The sequence below is a fragment of the Gekko japonicus genome, unplaced genomic scaffold (assembly GCF_001447785.1).
Source record: "Gekko japonicus isolate JY-2015 unplaced genomic scaffold, Gekko_japonicus_V1.1 scaffold1350, whole genome shotgun sequence".
Taxonomy (NCBI): domain Eukaryota; kingdom Metazoa; phylum Chordata; class Lepidosauria; order Squamata; family Gekkonidae; genus Gekko; species Gekko japonicus.
In genome coordinates, this window is record NW_015163129.1 from 314,118 (window position 1) to 329,679 (window position 15,562).

The 15,562-nt window shown below is 48.2% G+C and overlaps 1 protein-coding gene across 1 annotated transcript; it reads right to left on the bottom strand.

Annotated features, from left to right (window-relative positions):
• Positions 1-293: 293 nt before the first annotated feature.
• Positions 294-12,892, bottom strand: HSPA9 (heat shock protein family A (Hsp70) member 9). The gene is made up of 8 exons (XM_015406928.1): positions 12,686-12,892; positions 11,417-11,641; positions 9,886-9,990; positions 7,388-7,505; positions 6,443-6,537; positions 4,017-4,109; positions 3,290-3,430; positions 294-1,492 (listed from the first exon to the last, which is right to left on the bottom strand). The coding sequence occupies exons 1-8, from the start codon at positions 12,866-12,868 to the stop codon at positions 1,415-1,417; spliced, it is 1,038 nt and encodes a 345-aa protein (XP_015262414.1). The 5' UTR covers positions 12,869-12,892; the 3' UTR covers positions 294-1,414.
• Positions 12,893-15,562: the final 2,670 nt, after the last annotated feature.

The window sequence follows — 15,562 nt, forward strand, 5'->3', positions numbered from 1 at the left end:
GACACCAGCTCTAAAGACTGCCACCCCCCCCCCCCAAAAATTCCCTCCTTTCTACTCTCTAGTAAATCCATCCCTTTTTAGCTAGAGGCTTTCTTTAATGGAGCCCACGTCTTAAATATCAACAGCGATTTCTTCTCTGGAGTTGTTAGATTTGAGACAAGTAGCACCTTAAGGGACCAACAAGAGTTTCAGGGTGTCAACGTTTCCTTTGTCAGATACAGCGGCTGATGGAACGGAGCTTTGACTCTTGAAAGCGTTGACGCCCTGAAACTCTTGTTGGCCTCTAAAGTGCCACGGGACTCAGATCTAACTCTTCTACAATAGACTTGACGTGGCTCCCCTCAGAACCTACCTTCTACAGAATCATTATTCAGCTTACTTAATACGCTTGGGTGATCATGGCTTCTGCAGATTACCCAGGAGCGATTCTACAGGGGAGGCTGCCTCTGTTTAGCAACGTTTCAGATGACTTCTGGATCACACCTGGGAAAGGCATCAAGAGTTTGACGGTCGAAGTTCTGGGACAGGAAGCTCCTCCTAGCTTGCTCTGGAGCTTCCTGCATTAAGTGATACCCTGAGCAGGAGGAGGGGAAATGCTAAGCATGCCGCTGTAAAGAGATCCTCTGACGCATGACCTCGGCTCGAGGCCTCCAGTTATGTGCCATCGCAGCTCCGGTCAGCTACGCCATGAAGTTGGGGGCATGGGGTGGGTGGGGGAGAGAAATACTTAAAAACACAGATCCAATAAGAATGGTTTTATTCATTGGGAAGCTGGTTTTTCCTGTAAGAAGAGATGAGACATCAGCTAGAGCAGGGAAGCTCAGAGAAGCGGTAAATGGAACTTCAGAGTGGCCTCGTTTACAAACCACGGCTCCCTGAAAGCGATCCACTTCCTCGAACGCAAGGGGTAACTAAACTAGCTGTAGACTGGAGGTGCTGCGTACATCAACCTGCCACTGCTGAATCCAGGCCCCACCGCTATCCCTTCCCACTGGAAAAAACAGAAATCTGTTCCCAAAACAGAGGATCCACCCATTCAGGGTGGAACTTGGAAAAATCCAGGAATCCCAAAGCCCTACCCTGAAGGTACGACATGGTTTCCTCAAGCCTCCCGAAATAAAGAGTTACTGGAATCCTCTGGATGCTCCCCAAAAGGTCATTGGCCCTCGGGGGGGGGGGACGGACGGGACACACACACCCGTGCCTGCATTACTTTTCTCTTTTAAATCAGGTGATGATTTCACTAATAGACACGTCACTAATGTATACACATTTAGGAAAATTCTCATAGGATACTGCAAAAACACAGTAAAGACATAAATCTGCCCGCAGCTGCTCAGGAAGGTTCTCTGGCTCCCAAGCTTCAAAACACTTTTGCCCCTTCTTCCTGCTCCAGTCTATGCGCCAGGCCAAGTTATTGCTTTTCTTCCTTCTGATCCTTCTGGTCTCCGGAGCTTCCAGAACCTCCAGAACTTTCCCGCTCTGATGCCATCTGTGGGGGGAGAGGGGAGAAAGCACACACACAAGCAGAGAGTTTGTTACCTACAGGTAGTCACGCCATGGAATTCCTTCTTATATAAGTGAGTGTTTAATTGTTGTCCGAAAAAATCTCGGTCCCTTTACTGTTTTAATTTATGATCCTCTGACACCTTTATGAAGACTGTTCGAATGGGCCTAACTGCCACCATCACACAGGAGCGTCACGTTTCTACAGCAGAGGCTCTCAGGACCCCGAACAAGATGAAGGCAAGGGGGGAGACACCTTATGTCACTGGCTTACACAGACAGCTGTAGAAGAAAGGCAAGTTGAGGCACAGAGGGGCTTGCGATGGAGGGCACCGTGGAGCGGCAGCTAAAGGGCTTGCTGGCAAGCAACAAAATGGCAGCTACAAGGTTGTGCAGAACAACAAGAGGGGCACCTTGATAGGCAAGGGTCCACAAACTAGGTTGTCAAGCTATCAGCGGTGACCAGGAAACTAGTTCCGGTAACCAGCAGGCAATGCTTCCATTCTCATGGACGCAACCGTTTTAAGAACTGCCAGCTACACAGGAAAGCCAAGTGACTCGTTCAGAATGGTGGTATGTATTTGGGCGGTGGCCACCGCAAACAGGACAGAGTACATCCGGATGGTGGTATGTATTTGGGCGGTGGCCACTGCAAACAGCACAGAGAGTACACCCAGTTTTCCCCTTAAACTCCTCACATGCAGCCAATGGTGCAAAGGGATACACTTTTCCCTCTGTGGAGCAGGAAGTAAGGAAGGGGAGCAGTGCGGGCCACCAGAAACAAGGTTTAGCTATCAAGCCCGCCCAAGACTTGCACCCTCTGCTAATGGGGCCCTGATGCCAAGATGTATGGAGGGGGGCGGGGGGGAGAAGCCTAGCTGTCTACCCTGAACAGCGACAGTGTAGAGATCCCTATTCCCTAAGCACAGGGTATAATCAGCACCTCAGGTGTAACTGAGAGAAAGCACTCCACTGTCACCTTGGCATTCAATAACAAGCCAACTCCAGGGGTATGTAGAGGCTGAATGTGCTGGTAGGGAGAATGAAACCACCACACTCAATGGGCACATCTACTTCCTGTATGTCTAGCAGGCCATCTCCTGTCATCTCTTGTCTGAACTGAGTTTGCTCATTTTATCAAAGCATCACCATCACCCAGTCATTTCCCAAGAGAGGTAACCGGGGCAACTGAAAAGTTGCTGCCCCAATCCAATCCAACCTTAGTGGAGGTCAAGAAAGCCCAAGAAGCAGCAAAACTTTCAGTGGGTGACACTGAATAAAAATCAAGGGAGGAGGGGGAATACTTTTTGGTCATCCGACTCAACTCTGCCTGGGAGTCCTGCCCCCAGCTCCCCACAACGCAAAATGGGCGTATTTTTAAACAAGCCATGGAACTGAGCACAGGGATCCAGAGTGAAACTATGCAAAAATTGTTTAGTTTTATATTGATAGCTGTTTAGTTTTGTTTTATACTGATGATGGTTTAGTTTTATATCGATGGAAAATCAAGCACCCAGCAATCTGAAACTGGGGACTTGGGAGCCTTTCTTTTAAAATCATCACCTTTAACGCTAGCTGTAACAATTTTAAAATATGTCCAGGAAGATGACTGGTGCCCTCTGTCTGGCCTGCTCCCACATTCCCCCAATGGCTTTGTTTCATTTGCTTTACTGGACTGGCCGTTCCCTCTTGAAACTGGACATATAGGCACGCCTGGGGAGGGGGGGAGGTCCGACCGTGGATCCCTCCCCTTTCTTGCCCGAGCCCGTGGAGGCCTTCCTACCTTCTTGTAGGCCATTTCAAAAAGCTTCAGGGACGCCTGCTGCAGAGTGGATGCCGCCTGCCGGATGTTCTCGCCTGTTTCGCTGTCTTTACGAGCCAGCAGCTCACGCATTTTCGCAATTTCTTCCCGCAGCTTGGTGCACTGTAAAAGCAATGGCAGACACACCCCATCTGTGACCTTTTGGGGCTCTTCAGGCCCAAGGCACAGATCAGCCAACATATCCTGCAATGTTTAACAAAGCGTGGCTCAGCTCTGACTGTACAGAGGGACACACCAGGAGGCCCAACACGCTCAATGCTGCTTCCCCTAACCGAATCTTCCACACTAAGGTCCCTCCATGCCTTTCCCCGGCACTGCTTTTGCAGAGGAGGGTGCACAAACCTCACAAGTCAATTCTCCTAGGCAGTTTTTTGGGGGGAGAATTGTGAGTTTCTTATTTTTACTAAAGGTTGTCTGGAGGATTAAGGCTACAGCTTATTTTTAGAGAGTCCCTTCATCCCTATAGGATACTGAACATTTGGGGGGATAAGTCAGAGCAGAGTGTTGTGAAGGGTGATGTAACTTAGAAGGATTTTACACATTCTTTTAAAGAAAAATGGGGGGGAAAGCCATGCAAACGAGTGCACTGCACACGCCCAGGCAGTGTCGTCAGATCCATATAACCTGAAGGCTGAGTTACGATACAGGGACACGATACCTTTGCAACAGGGCACTGTAGAATACATACCTCGTCAGCAGGGAGCTGATCTTTGAATTCTTCCATCTTCGATTCTGTATCATGGATGATTCCTTCTGCCATGTTTACAGCTTCAACGCGTTCCTAAGTGAAGCAACCGGGGGGAGGGGGGTGTTGAGACAGCACGCGGTACCCAGTTTGTCCTCACAGCCCCTCACGTATATCTACACAGATCATGTTTTAGGACACACCAGCGCTTGCTTTGACAGCACATAGGCTAAAAGTTTCTCTGATGTACAAATTTTGTGTGCAGAGATATATCCCAACTCTATGAACCCTCAAGTCTGCATTTCCTCCATATAACCCAAAATCGCAGAACTGAGTTGTGTGCACACCTACATCTGCAGTGCATGGATTCCTGAGAAGCTGGTACACACCATCTTTACACAGTAGAAATGTTCCTGCCACCTACAGGGACATTCACAAGCTATTTATTTGGAGTCCAAGAAATACAAAGGGCTTGCCACTTCATTTCCAGTACTTGGAAACTTATTAGAAAGCACCCTAATTGTATGTTAGGAATAGGGATAAAAGCATGAATTAGGAAAATGGACGTTCGTGAAGGTTTGTGGGGTCTCATGAACCTTCCCATTTAATGAACCGGTTCGTGGTTAATGAACCGTGATGTGGTGCAGACTCCAGGTTGCCAGTTCTGGGTGACCTCACTGCTTGGACGTCATTCCTGCACTTGCATGGCTTGCAAAAGCCATTTAAAGGGTTCCCTTTAAATGGCTTTTACTGCAGTGAGTTCACACTTTCTTAGTTCACATGCTGAGATGCGCTGCAGTGGTGGTACGGCATGGAGAAGGCATTTAAAGACAGTAGTCTCTTTAAGTGCCTTCTCCAAATCCTGCCCCTGGCACCAGCATGTCTGCCAACACGAACCTCCCAAAGTCACATCGGAGGGTCGTGGGAGGTTCGTGGCGGTGAGATGGCATGAACTTCGGTTAGCAAATCACAAACTGGGCCCAGATCATCACAAATTTATGTTCATGAGCCCGTTCACGCCCATCCCTAGTTAGAAATGCAAGGGCTCAGTTCGGAGATAACATGAAATGATAGTTCACTTTAACTACGGTTAGACTGTGAAAGCAGCATTCATCTTGCAGGTTCATATCCTGGTTTGACTTGACATCACCTCTGACCAGGTGGTGTATCTGAGGTGCTAATGAGGGTGGCACTGGGGAAGAAGCAACGGCATCTACATTCACACGTCACACTACACTTAAGACTAGCCAATGGTATTTGATCCTGGTTCCATGGACCTTAGCAAGCCATAATCAGTAGAATGGCCTGCATTAAGACAATCACACGAGTCACAATTGGCTTAATTAAACCCTGGTTTCCTAAGCCAAGGGGTGGACATTCAGAAGTCCTTCAAAAGGAAATCACCCTCCTGTTTGCAGCAAATGTGCTCTTTATGTGCCATATCATGTAGTGTTGATGAGCGAGACCTTCTGGTAGATGAAGGAATGATGGGATCAAAGATCACGCCCCTTTGCCTCATTTCTTCAACTCAATGATTAAACACCTACTGACGACTCCGTGGCCTAAATGTCATATGTAAAAAGGTAAAGGTTCCCTTGCTCGAAAGCCAGTCGAATCCGACTCTACGGCTGCAGTGCTCATCTCCGTTTCAAAGCCGAAGAGCCAGCGCTGTCCAAAGACGTTTCTGTGGTCATGTGGCCGGCATGACTAAACACCAAGGCGCACGGAACGCTGTTACCGTCCCACCAAAGTGGTACCTATTTATCTACTTGCAATTTCTTGCTTTCGAACTGCTAGGTTGGCAGGAGCTGGAACTAGAGATGGGAGCTCACTCCGTCATGCAGCACCCGGGTCTCAGACTGCTGAACTACTGACTTTCCACAGCCCGCAGTTCAGCGTCTTAACCACTTGAGCCACCGCAGCTCTGAAAATGTCATGTGTAGCAAGATAGAAATCTTAGCTGTCAAGGAATTAGTTCCATGCAATAGCCATTCAGTCTGTTTGTCAAACTAGTTCTAGAGAAACTGAGGATTTCAAAGTTAGATATTTTCCCACAGCATGCCAAGAGGAGAATAAATAAATTGTGCCAGCATGGTGGTATTTTGTAGATGCTAGAATTTCAGTGTAAAGGGTCTGCAACATTTGGAATTTTACCCACTACAACCAAACAGCTGAAAAGCAAAAACATACACCGATAGAGATGCAGATACAAAGACAGATTAATGGATAAAAGCAGTCCTCACTTCTCAGTTGGGGGAGATTTTTCAATTTACAGAGCAAAGGGTGTTTGCACAATATTTATGCGTGACCCTCTCTATGGACGACTATAGTCTGACACCCTAGACGTCCACTCAGATTCTGAGCACATTAACTGTACTGGGAATGAAGATTTCAGATAGATGAACTAGCCTCTCGCAGTGTAAAGTTACCTTTCTTCGCCTGTCTTCCTCTGCATACCTCTCAGCGTTTTTCACCATATTTTCAATATCGTCTTTGCTAAGGCCACCGGAAGACTGGATCACAACTATGCAAAATGTGAAAACATGCGTTTTAGAGAGAGATCTAGCAGAAATACACTAACACCCTTTAATGGCACAGCTAGGTTTTATTGGCACAGCTAATCCAATAATTTGGCTTTTTCCTTTTGCTGCTTCTGACATTTTGCAATCATCTAGGGGAGCAAGTGTTTATGCCCCTTAACCTCTCAAAGCAGCAGGGACCAGATCCCCAGCCGTGGAGTGCTCAGTCAGAAATCTTCCACACAACTTTTCAGAATGATGTGTTGACAGTGAACATCACAGCACACACACGGTGTCAAGGGTTGAGGTCAAAACCAAAAGCACGGGACACCTTATGAAATGATTTCCCAGGGACCACCAAGAATTAAAGCTGGAACCCAAAAAAAAGCAATCTAAATGGCAGCCAAGTTTTAACCAGGTAGATGACACGTGCTAGTGTCACTTTTCTTCCAGACTCATATTTCTGCTGTTTTTAGACTGCAGAAGAAGACCAGTTGGGTTTTTCTAGCCTGCTTTTCTCTGCCCTAAAAGGAGTCTCAAAGGGGTCTTATCCCCACAACAGGCACCTTGTGAGGTAGGTGGGGCTGAGAGGGTTCTGAGAACTGTGACTGGCCCAAGGTCACCCAGCTGGCTGTATGTGGAAGAGGAGTGGGGAATCAAACCCGGTTCTCCAGATTTAAGAGTCTGCTGCTTTTGACCACTACACCACGCTGGCTCTCAGTTACATGTCCCAGAATCTCCATGGTATTCCCAAAGGCCACAAACTGCAGTAGCACACCTTCTTCAGGTGCTTGCAGCATATCATCTCCACCCCACCCACCCCAACTCAAAGAAAACGGCTATCCATGCACTCACTTTGCTGTTCGCGCCCTGTGCCTTTATCTTTTGCAGAAACATGAACGATCCCATTAGCGTCAATGTCGAAAGTCACCTCGATCTGAGGAACACCCCGTGGAGCTGGGGGAATCCCAACCTGGAATCACAAAAGTACTTTGCTGATAGTTCACAGAAGAGGATAACTTACTGGAAAGTTTTGGCATTGTGGAATATTATGGAGATCAAGGTCTGATTCAATGAATAACTCACAGGTTCAGCACCACAAAGAAGCAGCTTTACATATTTCTCAACGTATCTACAAGATTATGGGACGGACTCCACTTAGTTTCCATGCTTGGAAGGGATGATTTCTACCAATTCCCCATGATAGGTCCTCAAGATTCCCCCCACCCCAGGTACTGAACACACATGAAGCTGCCTTATACAGAACCAAACCATCCATCTAGGTCAGTACTGTCTATTTAGACTGCCAAGCAGTTCTCAGACCTTTCATATCACCTACTACCCGGTCCTTTTAACTGGAAATGCCAAGCACTGAACCTGGGACCTTCTGCATGCCAAGCAGAATTCTGTTTGTAATAATTGTTTGGATACACTACATTTTTAATATGCCAGTTGTGATCATTTCATGCCAAGTAAAAATGTCCATAGTCATATTTTATGTTCCTAAAGTAACAGAATGGCTTTCAATCTGGAAAAGACAAAAGAAATGCTAATGTAGCATTTTAAAAAAAAAATCCGAAAATTTCAGGTTTTTTCCAAAAAAAACTGGGGGGGAAACCGGTTTTTTTTTTCCAAGCTTCAAAATTTCCAGAAATTTTACATCTCTAGTCAGGGCAGATTAACAGAAGTGGTTTGCCATGGCTTGCCTCTGTGTAGCAACCCTGGACCTCTTGGTGGTCTCTCACCCAAGTACTAAACAAGGCCAGTCCTGCTTAGCTTCTGAAATCCGACAAAATCAGGCCAGCCTGGGCCACCCAGGTCAAAGCCGACGCATTATTGTGTGTGTAAAGTGCCGTCAAGTCACAACCAGTGTTCCCTCTAAGCTGAGTCAGTGTGAGCCAGCTCACAGCTTCTTAGCCTCCGGCTCGCACATTTTTGTCTTCGCTCAGGAAGGAGGGCACCAGAGCAGACTAATTTATACAGCAGCCAAATCGCTCGCTCACAACTTTAATGCCAGTCGCTCACAAAGGTAGAATTTTTGCTCGCAAAACTCCACGGCTTAGAGGGAGCACTGGTGAGGTAGGGGGAGGTGTCACTTAAAACTTTTGCAACAGCCAATCAACCTGTGACACTGAAGATGAGCAACTGAAGTGTCCAAATTGTCCGGAGGAGATACTGTTACTTTCCAGCCTCGCCTTGTAACGTTGGTTTATTTTCCATTGTACCTTAATCTATTTTCCTAAGCTCACTCCATGCACCTGATAATGCACCAGGCTGCCTACAATCGTGCAGGCGTCAACAAATCAGTTACTCCCGGGTGTCATGGAACACTGTTGTCTTATTCATTTTATTAGATTACTTGACCACCCTTCCCCACTTGCACAGGGGCTCAGGGCGGTTCACAACAGATTAATTCAGTACATTATAGAATCAGTGAAAACCAGAAAAAATTCAATAGTAAGAACATTCAAGGCATTTAAGCATCCAATGACATTTAAAAAACAAGATGCCAGTGCTGACATTCAGTCATGGGGTGGGGGGTGCCAGGCAGATGTAAGGAACTGTCGCTGGCCTCAACCAAAGGCCTGGCAGAGCATCTCTGCCTTACATGTCCTGTGAAACTTTTAATAGGACAGGCAGGGCACAGATGTCCTTTGGCAGGGAGTTCCACCAGGCTGGGGCCAGGGCGGAAAAGGCCCTGGCCGAGGCCAGCCGGATATCTTTGGGCCGGGGACCACCAGAAGATTCTCATCTGCTGATCTTACTGCCCGGCTTGGTCTTGGTGCTACAATCCAATGTGGGGCACGATACGGGAATCTAAAGATTTTTAGCGGCACAGGAGAGAAAACTGGAAGGGAGTAGGGTCTGAAACGACAAGAACCAGGTGGCAGAGTGGGAAGGCAAGAGCTTGGTGGGTGGGTGTAGGCCCTCTCAGTCACAAACACAGACAGAGACAAGTCTGTGCAAGGATGGAAGAAAAAAGCTTCCTGGGAGTAATTTTAGCCAAGAAACTTTCCTTGGAAGGGATGGTTCTGCACGACCTCCCTCTCTCAAGAGGAACTCTAGTACCTCTTGACAGCCTTTAAACGATGCTATTATTTAAAGAACAGAACACACCCTCCCAGAGCACTTTGAAATATCTGCATTTTCTGGTATTGTTAACACTACCAGCAAACCCCCCCCCCAAATTGCCCCCTTTCAACTTAAATGATTATCTTCAAAGAAAAAAATATGACAATAAACCCAGTAATGCCTCTGTGTAAAAATGCCTCCCAAAGTGAACCGATGACTCCGCTTTTAAGATTATTACCACATGCTAACAAACAGGCTCAGGTTGCAGAAAGCCGACATACCAGTGTAAACTGGCCCAGCAGCTTGTTGTCCCCGGCCATCTCTCTCTCGCCCTGGTGGACTTTGATCTCCACTTGGGTCTGCCCATCAGCGGCTGTAGAAAATACCTGTACAAAGGAACACACAATTCACAGGGGCACAGTTATGGCGAAGTGGTATGCAAGCAAATAGGGACACGAACAAGACGGACAACCCAAAAGGGAACAGATAATCTTGCGTGTGTAAAGTTCTGGGGCTTGCAAGGCAGGAGACAAACAGAGGTGGCTGTGCCATTGCCTGTCTCTGTGTAGCAACCCTGGACTTCCTTGGTGGTCTCCCATCCAGGGCTAACCAGGGGCCTATCCTGCTTAGCTTCCAAGACCTGATGAGATGCCATCATCTACCACTTTCTGCTTTAACCGGCTCTTCAAAAGTACAGCTGAAGCTGCCTTATACGGAGTTAGATCATCCGTCTGCCGCTTCCAAGACCTGATGAGATGCCATCATCAACCACTTTCTGCTTTAACCGGCTCTTCAGAAGTACAGCTGAAGCTGTCTTATACTGAGTTAGAAGACAAACAAAATTGCTGCAAACGTGCATACAGTATGAAAATGGTCGACAATGAGTTAGATCATCCGTCTACTGAGGCCCGTGGGGCATGGACTCAGGCTGGCAGTGGCCCTCCAAGAGCTCTGCCCGAGGTCTTCTCCATCAGTCTACTACCCTCATCCTTTTAGCGGGGAAAACTCCAGTAACTGAACCTGGGACCTCCTTGCAAGCAAAGCAGATGCTCCACCACAGCCCCTTCCCCAATGCAAGCAGTTAAGATTTCAAGAAAAGTACTTTGTAAATACTACGAAGATAATCCAATGATCATGTCAAATGTTACCTTATGGTCAGTGTGACTGCAAAACCTCGAGCCTGGGTGGTCTCCTGAAGCTTATTGGGCTGTTGGCTTATTATTCCAGTGGTCCCCCCACCCCCACCCCCTGTGGGATACAGAGTGTTGGACTGGATGGGCCTTTGGCCTGATCCAACATTGGCATCTCTTATGTTCTTATGTTCAGATGCTCCGCCACAGCCCCTTCCCCAAGGCAAGCAGTTAAGATTTAAAGAAAAGCACTTTGCAAATACTACGAAGAGAATCCAATGATCATATCGAATGTTACCTTATGGTCAGTGTGCCTGCAAAACCTCGAGCCTGGGTGGTCCCCTGAAGCTTATTGGGCTGTTGGCTTATTATTCCAGTGTTCCCCCCACCCCCAATCAGACATACAAACAAACAAAAACAGCCTGGCATTCTCTTGCCCAGCAAAAGAATGCACTTCTCCTGTCCCACCCCCCTTCTGACCGGTCTTCCCACATAGCTGGCCAGGTCAGCGCATGGAAGGAAGTGCACTATCAGTGAAGCAGTGACTCAGTTCCGAAGCCTGCATGCACAGATACGAAGTGGGGGAAGATATCACAAAGTCATGGTCCCCCACCCACCATGACCCCAACAGACGACATACCAGAAAGAAAGGATAGAAAGGACATTCAGGCGTTCCTCTTACCTGGCTCTTCTTGGTGGGAATAGTGGTATTCCTGTTGATGAGCTTAGTGAAGACTCCTCCCAGGGTCTCAATTCCAAGGGAAAAAAACACGTCCAGCAACAGTACATCGGTCACATCGCCAGCCAACACGCCTCCTTGGATGGCAGCCCCGATGGCGACGGCCTCGTCTGGATTCACCGCTTTGCTAGGGGCACGGCCAAACATGTCCTGCACAGTCTGCTGCACCTGGAGGGACATGGGGGGCGCATGCACTTGCATTAACGTCACACCTGCAATTCGTCCCATGGTTTGCCAGGGTTTCAACCCACATTTTATTCTCCAGTGCTAAGAAGGGGTTTTGTATACACAATTGTAATGATATGCAGAACGACCCTTGGACTGATGGGGGGGGGGGAGCGGTCATTTCCTGTGTCCAGAGGAAGAAAACCTATGGAGTTCTGCACGGGTGGGGCAGAACTACAGCCCTTCAGTCTAAAGGCCCTCAAGCATCAGACAAGGGGACAGCCTAGAGACTTTAGCAATGAGGTCGAAGCCTCTTGGGTGTCCCCCACGGAACTGAGAGCAGGAAGACAAAAGGAAAGCCACATCCTCTTTCAAGCTCAGTTATGGGAAATAAGCTGAAGAGACTGCAAAAGAATCAAACCGCATCATCACCTTAACGGTAACGTGCTTAAGACCCACCCCCTCCCTTCTGTGCCCAATCAACACATTCCATGAAACACATTTTAAAAAGAATTCAGCAAAAGGTCCAAAGTGCCCGGCTGATCCCATGGCTGGCAGTCTTTAAGCAGCATCTGGACAAGCACTTGTCAGAGATACTGTAGGCCAGTGATGGCGAACCTTTTAGAGACCGAGTGCCCAAATTGCGACCCAAAACCCACTTTATTTATCGCAAAGTGCCAACACGGCAATTTAACCTGAATACTGCGGTTTTACTTTAGAAAAAGCAACTCACACATTAACTTAAGATGATCCAAACAAAGCAAGTAAAGCAATTCCAAATGCTTTCATGTACTTAAAATTATTTGGCAGAGAATTCGACACTTTAATGATGGTCTGGGCCTGGCTGGGGCGATGGCATGCGTGCCCACAGAGAGGGCTCTGAGTGCCACCTCTGGCACCCGTACCATAGGTTCGCCACCACTGCTGTAGGTTGACCCTGCACTGAGCAGGGGGTTGGACTAGAGGACCTGTATGGCCCCTTCCAACTCTGTGATTCTCTGATTCTAAGATGACGAAGCATCCCAATGACAGGGAACCTGCAAGTACCTTGGGCATTCTGGTCATGCCGCCGACCAAGATGACTTCCCCGATGTCGCTCTTGCTGACTTCAGCATCCTGCATCGCCTTCTGGCAGGGGGCGATGGTCCTCTTAATCAGATCGGCCACGATCCCCTCAAACTGAGAGCGGGTCAGCTTCATGTTCAAGTGTTTCGGCCCGGAGGCGTCCATCGTGAGGTAAGGCAAGTTAATGTCTGTCTGAAAAGTGGAAGAGGTAAACACACGGTTAAACTCAGAATCAAGGGAAGAGTGGACAGGGCGCGCATTTCTGCTTAACGTCAAACAGCGTGATGAGAACAAGGCCAGCTTTTCCCCCAGGACTGAAGAACAGGGGAAGGACCAGCCCGGCCCCAACATGCATGCTGAACAGCGGCATGTCAGATCAGTATGCTCGGTACACAGGGCCAGCTCTCTTTCCAGCCAGCCAATGGGAGCCCCTGAGGGGCTGGCGCTGGTGGCGAGGGAGAAGGCAAAAGGCACGGCCTGTGCCACAGAGCAACAGCCATGAGCCAGGGTGGCCGGGGGGCGCGGCACTGGTAGCAGCACCAGACTTCTTATCTGGAGATCCCAAAGTGCCAACACGGCAATTTAACCTGAATACTGCGGTTTTACTTTAGAAAAAGCAACTCACACATTAACTTAAGATGATCCAAACAAAGCAAGTAAAGCAATTCCAAATGCTTTCATGTACTTAAAATTATTTGGCAGAGAATTCGACACTTTAATGATGGTCTGGGCCTGGCTGGGGCGATGGCACGCGTGCCCACAGAGGGCTCTGAGTGCCACCTCTGGCACCCGTACCATAGGTTCCCCACCACTGCTGTAGGTTGACCCTGCACTGAGCAGGGGGTTGGACTAGAGGACCTGTATGGCCCCTTCCAACTCTGTGATTCTCTGATTCTAAGATGACGAAGCATCCCAATGACAGGGAACCTGCAAGTACCTTGGGCATTCTGGTCATGCCGCCGACCAAGATGACTTCCCCGATGTCGCTCTTGCTGACTTCAGCATCCTGCATCGCCTTCTGGCAGGGGGCGATGGTCCTCTTAATCAGATCGGCCACGATCCCCTCAAACTGAGAGCGGGTCAGCTTCATGTTCAAGTGTTTCGGCCCGGAGGCGTCCATCGTGAGGTAAGGCAAGTTAATGTCTGTCTGAAAAGTGGAAGAGGTAAACACACGGTTAAACTCAGAAACAAGGGAAGAGTGGACAGGGTGCGTGTTTCTGCTTAACGTCAAACAGCGTGATGAGAACAAGGCCAGCTTTTCCCCCAGGACTGAAGAACAGGGGAAGGACCAGCCCGGCCCCAACATGCATGCTGAACAGCGGCATGTCAGATCAGTATGCTCGGTACACAGGGCCAGCTCTCTTTCCAGCCAGCCAATGGGAGCCCCTGAGGGGCTGGCGCTGGTGGCGAGGGAGAAGGCAAAAGGCACGGCCTGTGCCACAGAGCAACAGCCATGAGCCAGGGTGGCCGGGGGGCGCGGCACTGGTAGCAGCACCAGACTTCTTATCTGGAGATCCACATTTGGGTTGTTATTTCTTAATCGGAACAGCACATGAGGCTGCCACTGTGTCAGGCTAATTGCGTGAGGATAAGTGGCAAATTTTAACAAGCAGAAGGAACCTGCTCATTGATAACCCTTGCCAAATCAAGAGGATCACTGGCTGTACCCTTAAGGTTGCTTTTCTAAAACTAGAACTGAAAGTGGAGTGTAAGAATCAATAAGCACCCCAAACAGACCGGGACCATGTAAGGTGCGATGTAATTCAGAGCCTCACCTGGACTGAAGAAGAGAGTTCACATTTTGCCTTTTCTGATGCTTCTCTCACTCTCTGGAGAGCCATGTTATCTTTGGTCAAGTCAACACCTGTCTGGAAAAAAAAAAGACCCAACAGACACTTTCAGGGCCGCCTTCTGCACTTGCAGCCTAATCCAATCACACCTGCTATTGACATTCACCTGCTAATGTCATTTGGCATCTGAAATCACTCCACTTTCCAATAATTAGGACAAATGGAATCACGTTCCAGCTGTATCTGAAGACGTGAGCAGTGACACATGAAAGCTCCTCCCCTGCCAGAAATTTTGTGAGTCTTTAAGTTGCTCCTGGACCCTTGCTCTTTTCTACTGCTACAGAAAGACAAACATGGCTAACCATCTGACTCCACCTGCACGTTCATACAGAACTATCAGGTCCCGCTCTTATGGTGATAGTCCCAATCAACTTCCACGTGCCTCGATTCGACTATTTACCAGTATTTCCAACATCAATAACAAAATACAACATTGACGGTTTACTGAATTCTAGTTCCATCCACAAAGGAGAAGCCTGCCTCTCGGAACTGCCCGCATAGAAACAATGTCCGCCGACCTGTGACTTCTCTCCATCCATTTCCTTGTAGCCACAGTGCCAACTTACAGTTCGCACATTCATGGCAGGAAGAGCCCAGGCGGGGGGACACCGTTTAGATCCCCAAAACGTGCAGTTACGATGGGGAGAAAAATGACCCCAAGCATGCAAAAGAGGCAGAAAAGGAAGCCGTAGCCAAACATGGCTCTCCACCACTCTGCACATCTCCACTTCACACTTCCCATGAAGTAGCCAGTCTCAATGGTGTAAGACAGGGGTGGCCAAACCTGCTTAACGTAAGAGGCACACAGAACAAACATCAGATGTTTGAGAGCCGCAAGACATGAAATAGATATTACATGTTTTAACTGGGGGATATGCAAGTTTGCTTTTGATTCACATTAAACGAGACTGCCAGAAATAATAACAAAAAGGGGTAAAAGCAGATATTGATAATGGTATTTATCTGTCCAATTATATTTGTCTGCTAGTGATATTCAGCTTCCCCAGCC